The 19,420-nt window shown below is 44.5% G+C and overlaps 1 protein-coding gene across 1 annotated transcript in view; it reads right to left on the bottom strand.

The window, feature by feature from the left end:
- Positions 1-19,420, bottom strand: part of LOC119964533 (ERI1 exoribonuclease 3-like) — a 498,848-nt gene that overhangs the window by 392,363 nt on the left and 87,065 nt on the right. The window contains exon 6 of the mRNA XM_038794156.1: positions 2,029-2,101. Coding sequence (XP_038650084.1) covers positions 2,029-2,101 — 73 coding nt within the window. The remainder of the gene's footprint in view (positions 1-2,028; positions 2,102-19,420) is intronic.

The raw sequence follows: 19,420 nt of genomic DNA, 5'->3' as shown, positions 1-19,420 counted from the left end.
CTCAAAAGAGATACGTGGATAAAGTTTAAAGTTTATCGTATTGATTATATTTTGGCCTAAATTCACTACATTGTATAAATATAAATACATTTCTGCCTGATTAATATGTGTTATATTAATACCAAGTCAGCTTGGCAATAAGCACAATGCACAATGTTTTGTTCACTATCATAAAATAAAACAAGTTGTAATGATTAATGTAGAATTTTCTGTGTGTTATTTCATGCAAGCTGACTGTGTACATAGGGAACAGTCAGTCTATTGACAAATCCTACCCTCTGCCGAAGCAATTTCTGGATCTCACTGTTAGAAATTTGTAGTCAAAACGGCTGCTTGCCATCTGCAAAGTGACACATAAGCTCTCCCCTCTTATCTCTCTTAGCTGTATGTTAATCAGGACTCTGCTTAGTGCCTTCCTCATCTCCGCGTTATTATGCAGCTGCTGACCCTTTCTGACAGAGTCAACCTCCAGTCAATATTCAGGAAAGGTTGACGAGAAAGGACGAACACTGAAGGGTTAAGGAGGGGGCACTTACTAATACAAAATTCAGATATTTAGTCACTAGCTGAGTTGAATGCAACTGAACACTTTCTACAATTTAAAAAAAAGCTATAATGATAGTCATCATCTTCTATAATTGTAAAACATGCAGTCAATGAATATCTCAGCATTGAGATACTAAAGCAAAATAAAATTAATTCTTCTCTGCATGGAAAATACATTTGTTACTACAAGAGTCAACTCTTGGTAATTTTTTGATAATGTAGTCAAAGAAAGTATTTCAAAAACACATTTATAATTTAAACCAACTTCCCTCATTTACAGTAGCATGCTGCGTGTCTTAGTAGGACTGAAATCCAACCTGAAATATGTGGTAGTTCCACAAAAAATTGCCCTCAACAAGCCCAGAGGCGATTTTTCATTTTTTCCAATGGGGAATGCACATCCATTTATTTTTAAATCATTGAGCAAACTGGGGGATCGATGCATAGAAAAGTTACTCCAATAGAACAGTAGGTGATTTAATTTGGCAACTCAACTTTAAAGAATGTCAGTCAAGACTTTAAAGTCTCTTTAATAAGAGAGGATTTTTTAAAAAGCTGATGACAATATTGATGACTCAGTCTCGGAACTATTCCATGATTCTATTATTACAATGACGTTTCACATTGCTTGCCTTTTGTAATTTGTAAAGCATGAATAGTAATAAATACCATTGTACTGAAAGCAGAAGCATGCAGAAGGAAACAAAAAGGTTCAAATGGTTAATGATATCAGTATTACAATGTGACAGCCCGTACACATCTTTAAATATGAAACCTGAAAGCATGAATACAGTGAAACAAGGTGGAAAGGTTAATGTTCCAGTCCTGGAAGGAAAACCAACCAAAAATACTGCATGTCGTTTAAGGGTTAATAGAAGACTTGTGCCTTTGTCCTCTTACTTTCAAGCTTTTTTTTCATTCTTCCCTGATTTAAGACTTCTCCTCTCTACACTGACAGTAAGGTATTTCTCTCCGGCAGATTATAAGTCACTCTGGGCTATTATTCAAGTACAAAGTCCTGGCCTCTCTGCATTTAGACCAAATATAATATCCTTCATGCATACATTATCTATCTTCCTATTATCTGGTATGATTTCTGAATTAAATTTCAGCAATGTAATATTGGCTTGAAGAGAGAATTTCTTTATAGGCTAGTCAAAGGTTAAAATACCAATCAAAATAACACTGCATATGCGCCAAGACATTTTAATATTCCTAAACCCTATGATTGTAAGGACATAATATTTTTTCCTGATTACCCCAAAGGCAACACATGCTTACAAGACAGCTACGGCAGAGAGAAACTTCAGAGTTCAAATGGTACATAATATCCTATTTAGCAGTGACACAAAAAGAAGATCCCAGTACCAGAATCAAACCAGGCTTAGAGCCATCAACTCCTCATTTCAATGCAAATGGGATTGGCTATTAAGCATCTCTTAAGACCTCATCCTTGAAAATGATGCCTGCTCCTCAAAGTACCTTTTTGAGATTAATCCACTTCTTGAAGTAATCAGGAACTGGAAGACCCAAGTCTTGGCATTGTCCTGGCAGCCTAAGAAAAAGAGAAAAATTGTTTGATTCTATTACAGTACATGCCTTTTTACTAATCTCTTATAGTAATTGTAAGATTATGGAGATACGTTCATGTCTAGCTGTCATCCAAACAGCTAAAGAGCTACTGAATAGAAAATCTGTAATGCTGTTTTCTACCTTATAAACCACACAAAAAATTATATTCATCAGTTTAATATAGCAAACAAAATAAAACCATTTACAGATGATGCTACTGAAACAATCTTCAGACAAGAACAGAGCTGTTTGTATCTTTCTTTGTAAGGGAGCTACCTCAAAGAACATCATGTAACTATATATTCCTCACTATACAGACCTAGTGATGGCACTCTTACACAATGAAAAAATGAAGCTGGTAGATTTAACACTTGTGAAAGTGTTGTGGCCCACAACATAGGAATGACAAACAAAAAAACTAGAAAAATATATAACAATTACAATACAGCTTCATGAGCTCTAGCTACATCAGAGCTGAGCACTTTTGCAGTATTATATTGATTGTTGCAGAAATTCTATAAAACGTGTGTTAAACGTTATATTAGAGCCGAATCCTGATGGATTTGAATTACATTTTTGACAGTCACTAAAGTAAATTTCCAAGCTTCCAAAACTTGGAGCTTCAGCCTGAAGATGGTCCACGAATAACACTTTGACTGAGTAACACCTGAATATTTTGTAGTCGGACTAAATCTAATTATATCAAGAAAATTGAGACTTCCCAGAGAAGCTTTGGGCAGTAACCAGATCAAGTGGTTTAAATGTTATCCAAGAATGTAAAACCAGCTAATGTTCATCATCTGAACTCAGCTTACAGATTACTGCCTTATATTCTGCTCGTGCACATCATGTACATGATAGCAAATGTACTTTACAGTTGTTATTCGAACCACATCAGTGCAGTATTTCTGTTGAACCAAAAATATTTTAAACGAGTAGCAGTACAATATGATCAGATTATCTTTTAATGGAAAATTTCAACAGGCATGAGCTTGCACATATTATAAATAATTTTATGGCACAAATGTCACTTTGATCAGTTCTAAAAGAAGGTTGATGTGAAAACTATTAACTCTTCATACTTATGGGCCAGTCCAACAGAAACATAATATTTAGATCAAGGTTTCTACAATGTGTGTTTATAAAACATGATGAATCTATAATACGTATAATACCTCAGTCTATTTGGTCATTCATGTTGCAATTGAATTTAAATTAAACACTTCAGCGTATGCAATGTTTTAAAAGAAGCTGTAACTGTACAAAAGACGACTGACAAAATTCAGCGTGCTAATAAATCAAGAGCATGAATAAATGGACAACATTTTATGCTTGGACATCTAGGTATTGTATATATAATGACTTCAATGGGAGATGATTTGGTACATTGCGATCCTATGCCTGGATTGGTATGGATTTATCTTGAAAGTCAACTCGGAGTACATTAATTTAGAAGAAAACAGGATTCCCCAATATCAGTGCCAGAAACAGACTTTCTTTGAGCAGTGGATATAAAGAGGCCTGTTTACTATTTACTAATCAAATAAAATGGTAACCTGTTTTTTACTATCCACTTTCAAACTGCTTAACACTGAACTTGACCATGCACTTCAACAATACCATCAAATTTTCGATGGAAGGAAGGGGGGAAATGCGCTTCCACCAATACAAAAAATCTAATGATGGGAATAATGCTCCCACCATCAGCTGTCCCTAAGAAGGCATATTCCTCGGAAGGTAACGGTAAAGTCGCAGTGGTCCCAGGTGATCATAAGCTGTTTTTCCTTTGAGGAGGAGAGCTGACTGGTGATGGTTCAACCTGAAGATCACCACACCTCAGGCGAGGGGCCAGGTTGAGAAAGCGGGCCTTCATGAATAACCTCAGCTGATACAGGAATTGAACCTGTGCTGTTGGCCTTGTTCTGCATCACTTTAAAATTTTAGATTATTTGCAATTTGCAACCCCATTGTTCATACATTTTTCATTGAAAACAATGCAATATTTATCAACTGGCCTTTCTATGGAAATTCCACTGCTGACTGATACAGAACAAGAAAATTATATTCTCAAAAATATGTCAGAATTCAGAAGTGCAATACTACAGCCACCATATCATCATGACTCTGGTAAAACAATAAGATAGTAGTATTATCTAAAAGGGATTGGAAAGGGGTTCTTGCCTTTGATTGAACAAGATTAGACATTTTGCAGCTGCTGGATTCAACCTTGAGCTCAACAATTTCAGATCATAACCTCTGGCTCCATTTTTTTCCAGATGTCAGCTTTTGGTAATGATTCTGCTATTCATATTTTCATATTTTCACCCCCTCTCAACCCATCTTATGTTTGTTTATTTGTCCCATGAACATCTCCTTTTGCTTTACACCCATCATTCCTTTTTGTAATTTTATTCAAATGGGAGGGAGATAAAAACAAGTAACTATCGGTCACTTAGCTTAACTTCTATCACTGAGAAAATGTTGGAGACCATTATAAAAGATGTAATAACAGCTATGCCTGATCAATTAATTAGAATTCTTTGAGGTGGTAGTGAGCAGGATAGATGAAGGGGAGCCAGTAGATGTAATATAATTGGATTCACAAAAAACATTTGCTAACCATAGAATCCTATAGAATTCTTACAGTAGGGCGGCACGGTGGTGCAGTGGTTAGCACTGCTGCCTCACGGCACCAAGGACCTGGGTTCAATCCTTGCTCCCAGTCACTGTCCATGTGGAGTTTGCACATTCTCTCCGTGTCTGCATGGGTCTCACCCCACAACCCAAAGATGTGCAGGGTAGGTGGATTGGCACGCGAAATAACCCCTTAATTGGAAAAAATAATCCCTACAGTGCAGAAAGAGACCATGCAGCCCATCGAGTCTGCACTGACCCTACGAGGCAGCAACCCCCCCCCCCCGCCCCAATCCCGGTAACCCTGTAACCCAGCCTAACCTGCATATCTTTGGGCTGTAGGAGGAAACTCGGAGGAAACCCACGCAAACAATGGGTGAATGTGCAAACTCCACAAAGGCAGCCACCCAAGGCCGAAATTGAACCTGCATCCCCGGTGCTGTGAGGCAGCAGTGCTAACCCCTGCCACTAATAAGGTACCACACAAAAGACTACTTAATTAGAGAAGAGCCAATGGTTTTGGGGGTAGTATAGTATAGGATTGGCTAATTGATAAAAGATAGAGTTGGGATGAGAGGAGCATATTCAGGATGGCAACCTGTAACTAGTGGCGTGTCACAGGGATCCGTTCTGGGGCCACAATTATTTACAATACATATATATATATATTGATGACTTGGAGGAGGGAATAGTGAATGCACTATTGCAAAATTTGTGGATGACAAAAAAAAGGTTGGAAGACAAGTGGTGAGGATGACGCAAAGAGTCGACAGAGGGATATAGACAGGTTATGTCAGTGGACAAAAAACCTGGCAGATGGAACATAATGTAGCAAAATGTGAAGTTATGCACTCTGGTAGGAAGATCAAAGTAGCTGAATATTATTTAAATTGAGAATGACTGCAGAAAGCTGCAGCACAGAGGGATTTGGGGGCCCTTGCGCGTAAATCATAAAAATCTAGCATGAAGGTTCAGCAGGTAATTGGGATAATAAATGGAATGTTGGCTTTTATTTTAAAGTGAATAGAGTATAAAAATAGAGAAGTCACACTAAAACTATATAAGGCACTAGTTAGACCACAACTGGAATACTGTGAACAATTTTGGTCCCCTCAACCAAGGAAAGATAGAGTGGCATTGGAGGCAGTCCAGAGAAGGTTCACGAGGTATATCCCGGGTATGGAGGGATTTACTTAGGATGAGCGGTTAAGTAGGTTGGGCCAGTACTCATTGGCGTTTAGAAGAATGGGAGTTGATTTATTGAGACATATGGGGCACGATCGAATGGAAGAGTTTTGAAGTATAATTTATGGCTGGCTTTGCTGGGAATTCCCTGCCGACTCTGCCAGCGAGTTCCTCACCGCTATCTAACCACACTTAATCGCTTATTTGGACCCTGGAGAGTTTCTCGCCGGTTTAGCCCACACATAGGGCGGGGTTTACTATACAACCCGCTGCGTATTTTTTGGCAGTAGACCAGGTCCCCTGGTCCCACCGTTGTCAATGGGATTTCCCATTGAATGCACTTCTTGTCGTTGGGTAACCTGAGGCTGTGGTACATTGTCAGTGGGACCGGAATATCCCACCGATGTGAACAGCCGGTAAATTCTGGCCTTATAATTACTTTCATCACTGGAGAGCTGAACTCTCTGGCCAGATCTGTTCCTCAGAGATCAGGGTGCCATTTTGAAAAGGGGCCCCGATCTCAAAGTGAGCTTGAGAATCCACCGCACCCTACATACATGTGCAATGTTACCCCCACACACATGGGCATTACCCCCCCCCCCCCCCCCCGCCAAGTGAGAACACGCCACTCCGCTTCTTCAGGTCCCCCCACACCCCCTTATAGGCACCCCCTTCCAGGACCACCACATTTCACATGCCCCACCCCCACAACCTCCCAGCAGTCCCTACTTATCTGCCTTGCACCCCTCACTCTTCATACTCCCCTTTCACCCTACTTTCATGGGCATGACCCCCCTCAGACCCTGCGTCCACTCCAGGGGAGCACCAGGGGGCTACCCTGCACTAGCCCTGCCCATCTAGGGACCTTCGATGGCCCAGGAGACCCTCCCAGATGCCGTTTTGCCTGGTCCATATTTGTGTGCAGTAGTACTGAACATCGTCCGGCTGAGGCCTTTCTGGAAGGCTGGTAGATCCCAGGAGGCCAGGAGATCGCGTGTAAGTACGTTTAAATAGTTTCAAAACCTACTTAAGCACGCGTGGCCTGGTCCTGCCCATTGTGCACGGGATTCTGGTTGCACCGCCTTGTGGGACTTGGGTAGATCCCACGAGGCATCGTGGCTGCAGGGAGGCCAGCGCGAGTCGGCACATGCCGGGAGCACCAGCGCTGCTGGCGTCATCCCCGCGCATGCGCGGGAAGGTTCGTCTCCGCATTGGCCATCGCGGAGGACCACAATGGCCGACGCGATAATAGGGTGCCCCCACGGCACAGACCCGCCCGCGGATCATTGGGCCCCGACCGCAGGCCAGGCCACCGTGGGGGCACCTCCCGGGCAAGATCCCCCCACGACCCCCCAGGAACCCCGGAGCCTACCCGCGCCGCCAGGTCCTGTCGGTAAGGGACCTACTCTGATTTAGGCCGGCGGGACCGGCTACAGGGCGGGACTTCAGCCCATCGCGGGCCGGAGAATTCAGGCGGCCCCGGCGCCCACTGAGTCGCGCCAGTCCCCGCCATTCTCCGAGGCGGGCGGCACGACTCACGCCGGGCCGGTTTTTGGGGGGCAGGAGAATTGGGAGGACGGCGGGGGCAGGATTCACGCCGACCCCCGGCGATTCTCCCACCCGGTGGGGGGTCAGAAAATCCTGCCCCAGTTTTTTGTCTTAGTAAAGGTGATTGAAGAATAAATTTGGCTCGAGCACTGGAAAAATTCCTCCTGCTCTTATTCAAAATAATGCTGTAAGATCTTTTATGTCCACTTTAGAGGGCAGATGAGTCCTTAATTTAACATTTCAACTGAAAAGTGGTTAGTTTTATTGCCAATTCTGTGCATGTCACTTCAGAAGAATGCCACGGTCTTAGAACGGGTGCAGAGGAGATTTACTAGAAAGGTACCAGTGATAAAAGGCTTTAGCTCTGGAAAGACAACAGAAATTAGAATTGTTCTTCTTCGAGCAGAGAAGGTTTGAGCGACTTTTGATGCAACTGTTCAAAATCAGATGGGTGATGATAGATGAAGTAAGGAGAAACTGTTTCTTGTGGCAGAGTATTCAGTAACAAGATAACACACATTTAAGATAATTAGTAAAAGACCCAAGAGATCCAATGAAAAAAAAACATATGTAATCTTTTGATCTAAAATGCACTGCCTGAAAAGGTGTTGGAAGCGGATTAAATAACTTTCCAAAGGAAACTGGATAATTACTTGAAAGGGAATGATTTGAAGGGTTATGGAGAAAGAGAAAGGAAGTGGGCTAACTGGATAGGTGTTTAACTGGCCTAGGCACAATGAATAAAACTGGCTTTTATTGTGCTGCACACTCTATGGTTCCATAAAAGCATCCCATAACCTCTTCTGTTCACTGTTCAGCCTACTGAGGCAATGCCACTCTCTGTAGCGAAACCCAGTCAGTCCCATTCCCTTGCCTACTCCGCTGCACTACCTACTGGGACATCCTTCTGGGTGTTACTCTTATGGAGACCTACCAGCTTCCCTTTCAACTTCAAGCATTCAGGTCCGGAGTGTCCTATTTTGTTACAGGTAGAACACACTGGTCTCTGGGTCTTATCCATTCGGGCTTGAGGAGGGTTTCTTGCAGCCACATTTGCACTCCTAGAAATACAGACCCTGACTATTGTTTCTTGCAGCCACAAAGCACCTTTCCTATCAATGTCCCCTTTTTCCATGCCAATGGTTTTGGGGGTGGTTTGCAAAGCATCAGCCAGAATTGCCTGACCTCTGGGTGAAATCATAGTTATCTGCTGTCAGGGCTGCATCCCGCTGTGAGGATTCTCTGCTGCTCCAAGTGCATTCTTAAATTGGAGGGTAAAAATCCTCCAACTATATCAAGTTGTTCAATCCCTCATAGGTGCATTGTATTTTTGAAGAGCAGATCCACCAGTCGAATGTGCTTCAACCGTTGGAGCTCTATGTAGGCCAGCATGTGTTTCTTACAAGTGTTCTGGAATTGCTGACGATATGCCTCTGGGGCTAACTCATAGGCACTAAGATGGGCAGCCTTGGGCTATCCATAATTAGTGGACACGTCAGGAATCAAACTACCCTTGAATTAAAATGGTCCAGGTATCAAATCGCCATTTTAGCTGTCCTGCTACTTTTTCAAAAGTGGCAATAAAAGATTGCATATCACTTTCTTCAAACTTGGGAACAAATCTAGCATCCTTGGATCTCGGGGGTTGGCTCTGCGTTAGGGAGATTTGGACCGTTACCAGGTAGAGGGAAGCTGCTGGGGGATACCTCTATCTTTAATCTCCGGCTCCCTTTGAGCTGCTAACTCCGTTTCTAATTTTTGGAGCTGGAATTTCTCTCTTTCCCTTCCTTTCTCTCTCTCTTTCCTGGAGGCAGTCCAAAGAAGATTCACCAAGCTCATTCCTGGGATGAGAGGGTTGTCCTATCAAGAGAGACTAAATAGTCAGGGTTTGTATTTCTTGGAGTTTAGAAGAATGAGGGTGACTTTATTCAAACATATAAGATCCTGAGGGGGCTTGACAGGGTAGATGGCGAGACGTTTCCTTGTGGGAGAGTCTCAAACAAGGGGACACAGCTATAAGATAATAATAATCTTTACTGTCACAAGTAGGCTTACATTGCAATGAAGTTACTGTGAAAAGCCCCTAGTCGCCACATTTTGGCACCTGATTGGGTACACAGAGGGAGAATTTAGAATGCCCAAATTACCTAACAGCATGTCTTTTGGGACTTGTGGGAAGAAACCCATGCAGACAAGAGGAGAACGTGCAGACTCCGCACAGACAGTGACCCAGCCAGGAATCGATCCTGGAAATCAGGCGCTGTGAAGCCACCGTGCTAACCACTGTGCTACCGTGCTGCTCTGATAAAGGGAGGGTCATTTGAAACTGAGGTACATAGAAATTTATTGTCGCACAGGGTGGTGAATGTCTGAAATTCACTGCATTGCAGGGTGGTGGAGGCTGGATCATTAGAAGTATTCAAAGTGGAGGTGGATAAATATTTGGTAGGTCGAGGAATAGAGGGCTATGGGGAAATGGCACAGAACAGGAGTTGAGGCCGGCATAGATCAGCATTGATCGTATTGAATGGCGGTGTCTCTCTCTCATTCCCTCTCCTGAAATTGTAGCTGAATTCTGAGCTTTTGCAGTCAGAAGTGGGCAATTGTACAGGTAGTAGGCAGGGAAGCCACGTTATGACACACACACTCACGCACATAAATAAATATTAGTTCACAAGATTTCCAAAGTCTGAAAAAAGTCAAAGTCCTGAGGGTGTTTCCTCTGTGACGGAGTTCAGTCTAGGTGATTTCCTGGTTGGAGCCAACAACATTACAATCCTTGAATCGAATGACAGTGCAGCATGATAACATTTGTGCTGAGACTGCTTGGCAGGCAATGGTCAGAGACTTTTAAAAACAAACAGGCTTTGAGGATTCAACAGATCGTGGCCAGCTGTTTGGTCAGCCAGGAGATCTGCTGGAGTTCTTTCTGCAGAAGAGGGTTTCTCAGATCTCAAAGGAATAGAGATTTCAAAAATGGTCACGCGAGTCATGTGACCTTCTTTCACCACAATTATTTCAAAAAGGATGTTTATCTATTGTCTGCAATTGGCTTTGGGTTCAGGACTGATAACATCCCGGCCATTAGTTTCTGAAAGAGTTACTATCCATGCTCAGGTTCTTCTGTTGGTGAAACCAATGTCTGGGCAAACCTTATGACTCTGCTAGAGAGGTGAGCTTATCTGGATGCGAATGATGTCCATTCTCCGCTTAATGGTCCCATTTTGAAATGGACCTAGACAGTCCTAGAGGTGAGATGCATCTGTTAAATTTGTGGGAATAGGAAATTTTGATCTGCAGGCCCCCTGGTTTAATGATTATAATAACCTGACAACTGGAGGGAAACGCTCATTTTGAGGCTAAGTGCGGTGGTGGACAGCCCTGGCAGTGCCTTTCCTGCTGGCTAGAATGGCGGGATCTTGTGCGGGATTCTGTACTTGGGACCACGTTAATTATTCACAGGTGAGTTCACCTCCAAGCCACCTGGCAGGCTGGCAGCTGATTCATCTGCCTCCTATCAGCTGGTGGGTTTAAAGGTCCAGGCGCCATATTTAAATACTACTCCATCACACTCATATTATTCTCTCCAGCCCACCTGTCTTCATTAGACCATGCAGAATGACAGCAACACAGGGGGAAAAAAGGCTAGCAGCTTCAAGATGAAGTCAGCTCTTCAATTCAACCATTGTCCTCCCGAGCCTATCACCAGTGATGCACCCATGCCCCACTTCGACCTATATCCACCACACCTGGAATCTTTGTGCACCCCCTTCCAGTAAATTTGACCCCCTTGTTTGTAAGCTTTTCATTCAGTCTTGTCAGGGTCCAGCATCCTTCCCCTTCCCTTCCATCCATCTCCATGCCCCTCTATTTGCCATTATGAGCCTTCACCCTCTCTCCACCCCCCCCTTTCTGCATTGCCCCCCTGCCTTTGTCAGGCTGAATTGCCCCCACCAACTTCCTGCCCCTTCGCTTGCCACTCCATCCCCGATCGAACTTCGGACTTTGTCGTGGTGGCTGCATGAATCCCGCAACATAGTTCTGTACAGATAGACACTGGTATGTGGCACCAAGGGGAAGGCAACCCCTGTACTCCCTAACCCCCGTCGCAATACTGATCCTGGACTATGTCACAGGAGCGTCCATGGGTCCAGTGGCACAGTTCTGTCCATGAAGACCAGCTCAGCATCGAATTAGACAGCAGGAACAGGTTTGCCCCGGCAGAGTGGTAAACAGCAAATCAGGACCAGCGCAGCACTATGGCAGAAAGATGTTGCTGCACTCACCTCTAAGTCTCTTGTGAACTGAGGACCGCCTTGTGCATGCCACTCTTTAGCAATTAGGTGTTACACTGCCACAATTTCACACTGGTGTGACGCAAGATTGGAAGGGGTGATGGAAACCTGCGACCAGCTGTTTTAAAGAGCATTAATGAGATGCAAATTAAATTCATGCTACCAGCCCGAGGAAAGGCTGACTCGCCATGAAGAGAATTGCAGCATGACTTTACACCAGCAGGTTTCCGGCTTTATGGTACCCGCTAGATTCGCTGCTACCAGCTGCCACCAAAACCAAACCAGCCGAGGGGGTGGGATGAGAGAATTCCGCCCCGGGTGTCAAATGATGATGAGAGGAGGACTCTTTTGTTCTTGAAACATCTGTTGGTAACTTCTGGAACAAATGCCATTCCTATAGTCATGTGACTTGTAGCAGCCACCTTGTTGAGTTCAGCAGAAAGCCCATTTTAAAAGTTACGAGAAAATGTACACAGTTTTGATTTCCTCCATGTCTTATTGACATAACATAATATTTAACATTATAATATGTGGTACAAGCTACAGATGGTGTGATCATGAGCCTCTTCCTTTCTGCCCAATCCCCCCCAACACTCACTGCAACTTGATTATGATTACAGATACCCTTAAACCCCTGCCTAACCAGCCTGTGCAACCTGATGACCAGGGTGGAAAAAATGAGAACACAATTAGTGAAGAAGCATCATCATTTAATCTGGCACTTGTACCCACCTGCTCAGATACTAGTTCTGTGCAAACTTGAGAGAGTAGCAGAGAGGCGGGATCAACATGTCAATATGTGACTCATCAGGCACAAGTGGCCTGCAGCAAGGTCAGAGGGAAAGGACAGCGTATATGGTATGGGGTGCCCTGGAGGGTGAGATTGCACATGTGTTCTACTGCTGGAGGACTCAGATGAGGACTTCAATAGAGCCGTGTACAAGAAAAGACTGAAGGGCATGCATAGAAAAAATTCTGGTGTCTTCCACAAAGCCTCATGTCACTGCCAAGGAGTAAGGTAGAGTCTGACTCCAACTTGACAAAAGGCTTTGCACAGAGCTCAGAGCACATCTTTTCCAACATGGAATTAGTGGCCAATTCCATGACAGCACTTGCGGACCCAGCTATGATGCAGTTTCTGATGGTCGATGTCTCAGTTTTCACTACAGCAAAGGCAGCAGCCAACCAAAGTCTGAGTGCTGCAGTGGAAGTTCAAACTGGGGCCTTGAAATCTACTGTTGTCATGCAAGTCCAGCTTGATGGTGAGATAAAATAAGGAACTGCAATGTAAGAACACCACTTACTATTCAGCAGCCAATTTATTACCACTACTACAAAAGCAAAACAAACTTATCATCTATTATAAAATTAAATGTTCTGTTCATATAACTACTTATTCTTATTCTGTTTGATAAATCTGTCCCACAGCTACAGCTGAAGTCAAAGTCTAGGGTAGTATTATTTTCCCATCTTTTGACAAGGAAGAGAATCCAGTGAGAAAATGAGCCGCTGAAATAAATTGAATTGTGCCCAATGCTTGTTTCCTGGGCTAACTTAAATGTACCTACATATTTAGACAAGTTCATTTTTCTAAGGCATGAGGAGCTGGAGCTCACTTAGGAGTACATCTGAAATGCAAAAGCCAAAAAACATCCAGAATGCAAAATAGATTAAAGAAACCAAAAAAAGTAGCTATATTTTCAATGATAGCGTTATGAGAAAAAGGAGCACATCACATATTCATCTGAATCTGTCTTTTCATAATATAGCTAGCCTGTCAGTATACCAAGCACTAGATCACTGTGTAGCCCCTGCAGCTCTTTAGTTTAATGTTATGCATATATTGCAATTTTGATAATTTTTGGCGACATTTTATGTGTCAGCCATTGGCAATTACAAGGGTGATTTTATGCTATTCAGTCACTGCTCCTGGGAACTGGACAGAGGCTGCCAAACACATTTTCATCAGAGGTCTCAAGCCAACACAGGGCGAAGGTCTCTGTCTGAGACTGTATCACAGCAAACATGCCTCATAGCCACTTTGGCTTGAAATGAAATTTACACTGCTTTTTGTTCTATCTACAGATTCAATGTAACTAAACCTTGGTCAATAAATAATTGGTGGCCTTTTTTTCTGTCAGTCAACTTAAGTTTGATTTTAATGTTACTCTTGAGCAACTGTAATGATTTCCTAAATTTGTATTTGTTGATGTGCAACTAGCTTAGACAAGACAAAATATTTGTATTTGTTATCTTTTTGTGCTGTTACTTCCTGAAAAAATGAGGGGAACCTTCAGCTCCATATTTATGCCTTCCATTGATAGGATAGTCGCAAGTGGAGACACAATGGGAAACAAAGCAAAATTTGTACATTTCTACAATTCTCCTTGCCAGGGTATATGACAATGAGAACAGGGCAGTTATTATATCACCAAAGTGATGAATCTTCATGCGAAGGCTCATAAATCTGTTAATTAGCTACTCAAAGGTAGGAATTCGATTTTGCCTTATCCAATATAGCTATGACAATGGCTCAGGTCCATAAAATAAATTCAAAAATAAAACATTTGGATCTGAAGGAGTACTTGTATCCAATTAATCGTTTACATATACTTCACTGGATTTCTAAATGGTGATCGGCAACAGAATGACACATAAGGGCTTTTTATGACTTGGTGCTTGAGGGTTGGTGTTCTTGGTGTACAGCCTCACCTCTTGGAAGACTTTATTGGAAATTTGGGAGAGTGCCTGGCACAATTCCTCAGCCATTAACTGAAACTAGAAAATAATTTACAATGCATGCCCAGATTTCCAATATGATCTCCCATTGGGAAAGGTTCTTTGCCAGGAGCACAAACTTGAAACATGGGGTAGAATTGAATCTTGACGGCCGGGATCTTGCCTGCTGTTTGCAGAACAGGTGGGAGTCCTGCGTTGCTGCCACTGAGAAGGTCCGACAGAAGTAAGTGCCATTAACCCCGAAAGCGTAAAACCAACTGCTAAGAGCTGCCATCAAATCAGACGCTGGTCACGTCACCAGTAGTGGCTGCTGCTTGCAAAACATCCAAAGAGGAGCCCAGAATTTCCAAGGGACCCATATCACAGGTGAATGAAGGTGGATTTGGTAGGGGGAGCATGGGGAGGTAGATGCTGGCTGAGGCTGAGGGGCTCCGAAGAAAGGGCAGGGAGTGGCTTTCAGCAGCCTCCCCTGTTCCCGATTCTGGGTCCCTCGGTCTGGCACTGAGTGCCTTTGAATGAAGGACGCCCCCAGAGAGGCAGAAATTGCTCATTTAAGGGCTTTGTTTGGAGAGGAAGACAAACCATGAGCCTTCCCACCCCAGACTTAATCGTGGGAGGTGGCAGCGTACACATCTCACACCCTCCTGCCAGATCAAATGCAGCCCCCCACTTCCAAACTTGCCACAGGGGTGCATTAAATTCCACCTATGATCTTTATCATGTCTAGCATTAGGAACTATTAAAAAACAATAAAATTAGAACTAATCAAGGGCTGCATGGGTTGAGAGTGAATATTTGACCCATTCATGATGTGTTTTGCCTTCTATCCTAATGTAGCCACTGCACTCCTGCAACGGCTCCTCCACCACCCTCACATAGCCATCACTGCTGTAGGTTCAGTGCTTGGTATGTCTATGCCTGATCTACAAGCTATTCCTTCATCAACAGCTTTCTTGTCACAGGCTGGGTATACATATACCAATGCCACTCAGCTCCAACATCTTGGCCACCCTTTTTGACTCCATTGTTATCTGCTTGTCTGACATCAAACCATTCCTCGAAATTCACTAGATTTGGTCATTATGTCAGTTGTCCACAACACATATTCAACCCCTCCACTTTTGCTCACTTAGGCTACAATAGTGTAGAATTTCAATATCCATGATTTTAGTTTTATGACCTTGAGAATAGTTTTAAGCTCATATCTACCCATCACTATGACTATCTAGTGTTCATCTTGCAACACTGCCCATCTCCGCCACGACTTAAAGGCATCTCCAGACCGCAGCTCCACCCATGTCTGCTTTGGCCTCGACTCCAAGCTCTCCTCACTGGCATGCCATGTTTCATAAATTTATATATATCTAAAGATCTGCCATTTGCATTTTATCCTGCTTTGAGACACAACCCTATTTACTTATCCTACAGATGCTGCCAGACCTGCTGAGATGTTCCAGCATTTTCACTTTTGTTTCACTTTTGATCCCAATGGAGGATGTGTTTGCCATCATTAGAGCCACTATGGCAAAATCTGTGGCCAATGACTATAATGAACGCACTGAAGATGATGGAATATTCATACCTAATCTTTCTTCTCACATCCAACTTCTCCATCACCCACAATCTCTTCAGATTTACAAGTTGCAGATGCTTTAAGTTTGCAGCTCTTGCTTACCCGCCTGCCTCTTATTGCAACACTATCCCTTGTACATTTCTCCATTCAGATACTGCAAGAACTGCAGCCCAGCCAGGCAGTGGTGTAGAAGCAAGAAGTGGTCGAGGAATCAGAGATCTTGAAGGAGAAACACCATAACCCACTCTCACACTCCAACAGTCACCAGGCCAGAGGGTAACCTAGAGATGAGATCTGCATATGGTGATACATCAGACATAAGTTGCCTGCAACCATGCAGGGGAAAAGACTCCAGCTCGCCAGAGGGAAAAGTCACACAAATTCTGCTGCAAAGGTCTCAGAAGAAGGCTGATGGACATGTGCTTTGAGCAGAGATTGCTGTCCATCTTTTCCAGGGTGGAAGTGGTGGTCAAAATCATTATCAGCATTGTACAGGTGCTGAGTGTGCAAATTATCATTTGGAAGATATTTTTACCATAAGAAACATATCTTGACACCTTTCACCCGATCAAATTTTGAAAGGGATTTTTCAGTCCATCGTGTTCCAAATGAGTAGTTTGTTGACGTCATCAGAGATATCTATATATACCAGAAAAATATCACAGAAGGTTGCTGCAGATTGGAAGGTGTAATTGTAACCCCACTATTTAGGAAAAGAGGGAGAAAAAATGGGAAATTACAGACCTGTGAGTCTTACATCAGTAGTAGGGAAGGATGCAGTGAGGCTTCAAGTGGCAAGGACATGGGCTGGATTCTCCCAAAATGAGACAATGTCCCCACGCCGGCATAAAAACGGTGGGGTTTTGCTCCAGAAATTCCTTCCAAAAAGTTTAACAAATTAAATACCCTGTAGGGGGCTAGCAGGGACCCGGAGTGAATCTCACAGCTTTAGCTGCGGAGACGGGCCCCCCCAGAATTCCGGATTGAAGTCCACGCATGCACATGGCAGACTTGGACCGTGGAGCCACACCGAAAAAAGAGACCCCTCGATCGGCCGCGCGCCCTAGCCTCAACCCCTGTACAGTTAATCACCGGCCGCCTATAAGGCCCCACCCCTCCGGTCTCCGATTTGCCCGCCTCCGCCCAGGGCACCGCAGCCTGAGTCCACAGCCATCATGCCAGCTTCCCGACCGGCAATAGATGGTTAGTTCCAATGCTGTCGGGAACTCGGCTGGTCGGGAGCGGAGGTTTTCTGGGCAAGCCTCTGGCAATGGTCCCCTGGCAGCGCCCCGCACTCCACAGTCACGCTGATTTTCGGGGCCCGAAGAATCCAGCTCATGGAATATAATATGGAAAATGTGAAGTTATCCACTTTGGTAGGAAAAACAGAAACGCAGAGCATTTCGTAAAAGGTGAGAGATTGGGAAATGGTTTCCAAAGGGATCTGGGCACAATTGTTTGAGTCACTGAAATCTAATAGTATGTTGGCCTTCAGTGCAACACAATTTAAGTAAAGGAATAAAGATATCCTACCAAAATTGTATAGAGTATTGGTGAGACTGCACCTGGTGTATTGTGTACGTTTTTGGTTTCCTTACCCAAGGATGGATATATTTGCTGGAAGAAGTACAACAAAGGTTCACCAGGGATTCCTGGGATGGCAGGATTGACCTATGAAGAGAGATTGAGGAGACTGGACCGGTATTCTCTCGTGTTTAGAAGAATGAGAGGTGATCTCATTGAAACGTGGCCATGATTCTCTGGTCCGGCGCCAGAGTACCAGTGCCAAAATGGGAGTACTTTACTCTGGCGCCGGCGCCGGTTCCGAGACCCGATTCTCGGGTCCTGGGGGGACCAGCACGGTGTTGGAGCGGCCCATAGCGCTGGAGCAGCCCACGCAAATCTAGCTGCCAGACCAGGTGTCGACCCGGCGTCGCGGGGTCTGCGCATGCACAGTTGGGCCGGCGCCAACTAGCGCATGCGCACTCGACGTCATCCCCACGCCTGCCCCTTTGGCGTAGGGATCCAGGAGCCGGCGCGGAAGAAAAGAGGTCCGCAGCCAGAGAGGCTGGCCCACCGATTGGTGGGCCCCATCGTGGGCCAGACCACTACGGAGGGCCTCCCCGGGGTTGGACCCCTCCTCCCCCCCACCCACAGGCCGCCCCTGGACCCTTCAACCCTAAGGTCCCGCCGGCCCAGAGCATGTTAGAACAACACCGGCGGGACTCGTATTTTTTCGGATGGCCGCTTGGCCCAGCCGGGCCGTAAAATCACGGCGCCGCCAGAGAATTGCGGCGCCACTGGAGTATTGCCGCTACGGCCGTTTGTGCGATTCTCCATGAGGCCTAGCGCTATTCACGCATGGCCGCTTTCACAAGGGTGGGAGAATTGCGGCCCGACGCGCGGCGCCGTGGCGATTCTCCCACCTGGCGAGGGGTCAGAGAATCCCACCCAAAATTCTTACAGGGTTCAACAGGGTAGATGCAGGAAGGATGGTTCCCCAGGCCATGGGTCTAGAACCAGTTTCAGAATAAAAGATAGGCCATTTAGGATTGATAGAAGGAAGAATTCCTTCAGTCAAAGGACAATGAATCTTTGGAATTCTCTATTTCAGAGGGTTGTGGAGGCTCCGTCACTGAGTATGTTCAAGGCAGAGATTAATAGATTTCAAGGTATCAATCATAGAATCATAGAATTTACATTGCAGAAGGAGGCCTTTTGATCCATCGGGTCTGCACTGGCCCTTGGAAAGAGCACACTCCCCCCAAAACCCAGCAACCCCACCCAATCATATTTGGACACTAAGGGCAATTCAGCATGGCCAATCCACCTAACCTGCACATCTTTGGACTGTGGGAGGAAACCGGAGCACCAGGAGGAAACCCATGCAGACAGGGGGAGAACATGCAGACTCCGCACAGACAGTGACCCAAGCCGGGAATCGAACCTGGGACCCTGGAGCTGTGAAGAACTGTGTTAACCACTGTACTACCGTTTGATAGGTTTAACAAGAAGGGATATTGAATAATGCAGGAAAATGGCATTGAGGTAAAGGATCAGCCATGATCTAGTTGAATTGTGCCGCAGCCTTGAGGGGCCAAAGGGCCTCCTCCTGCTCCTATCTATGTCCTATTGAGCCATCAAATCAAGTTAATATTTAAACATCTAGAGCAAGTTCCAGCTCATACTGAAGACAAACACAGAAAATACTGCAGCCATGTCTTCTGTCTTCCAAAGAAGGATGGTAGATACGTAACAACCGTAATTTTACAGCTACCATTTACTTACTCATTTATTGTTTAATAAATAGCCAGAAGAACAGATCAGT

This window comes from Scyliorhinus canicula, chromosome 4 (genome assembly GCF_902713615.1).
Source record: "Scyliorhinus canicula chromosome 4, sScyCan1.1, whole genome shotgun sequence".
Classification (NCBI taxonomy): Eukaryota; Metazoa; Chordata; class Chondrichthyes; order Carcharhiniformes; family Scyliorhinidae; genus Scyliorhinus; species Scyliorhinus canicula.
The sequence above is the reverse complement of the archived record's forward strand: the minus strand, read 5'-3'. Positions and strand labels throughout refer to the sequence as shown.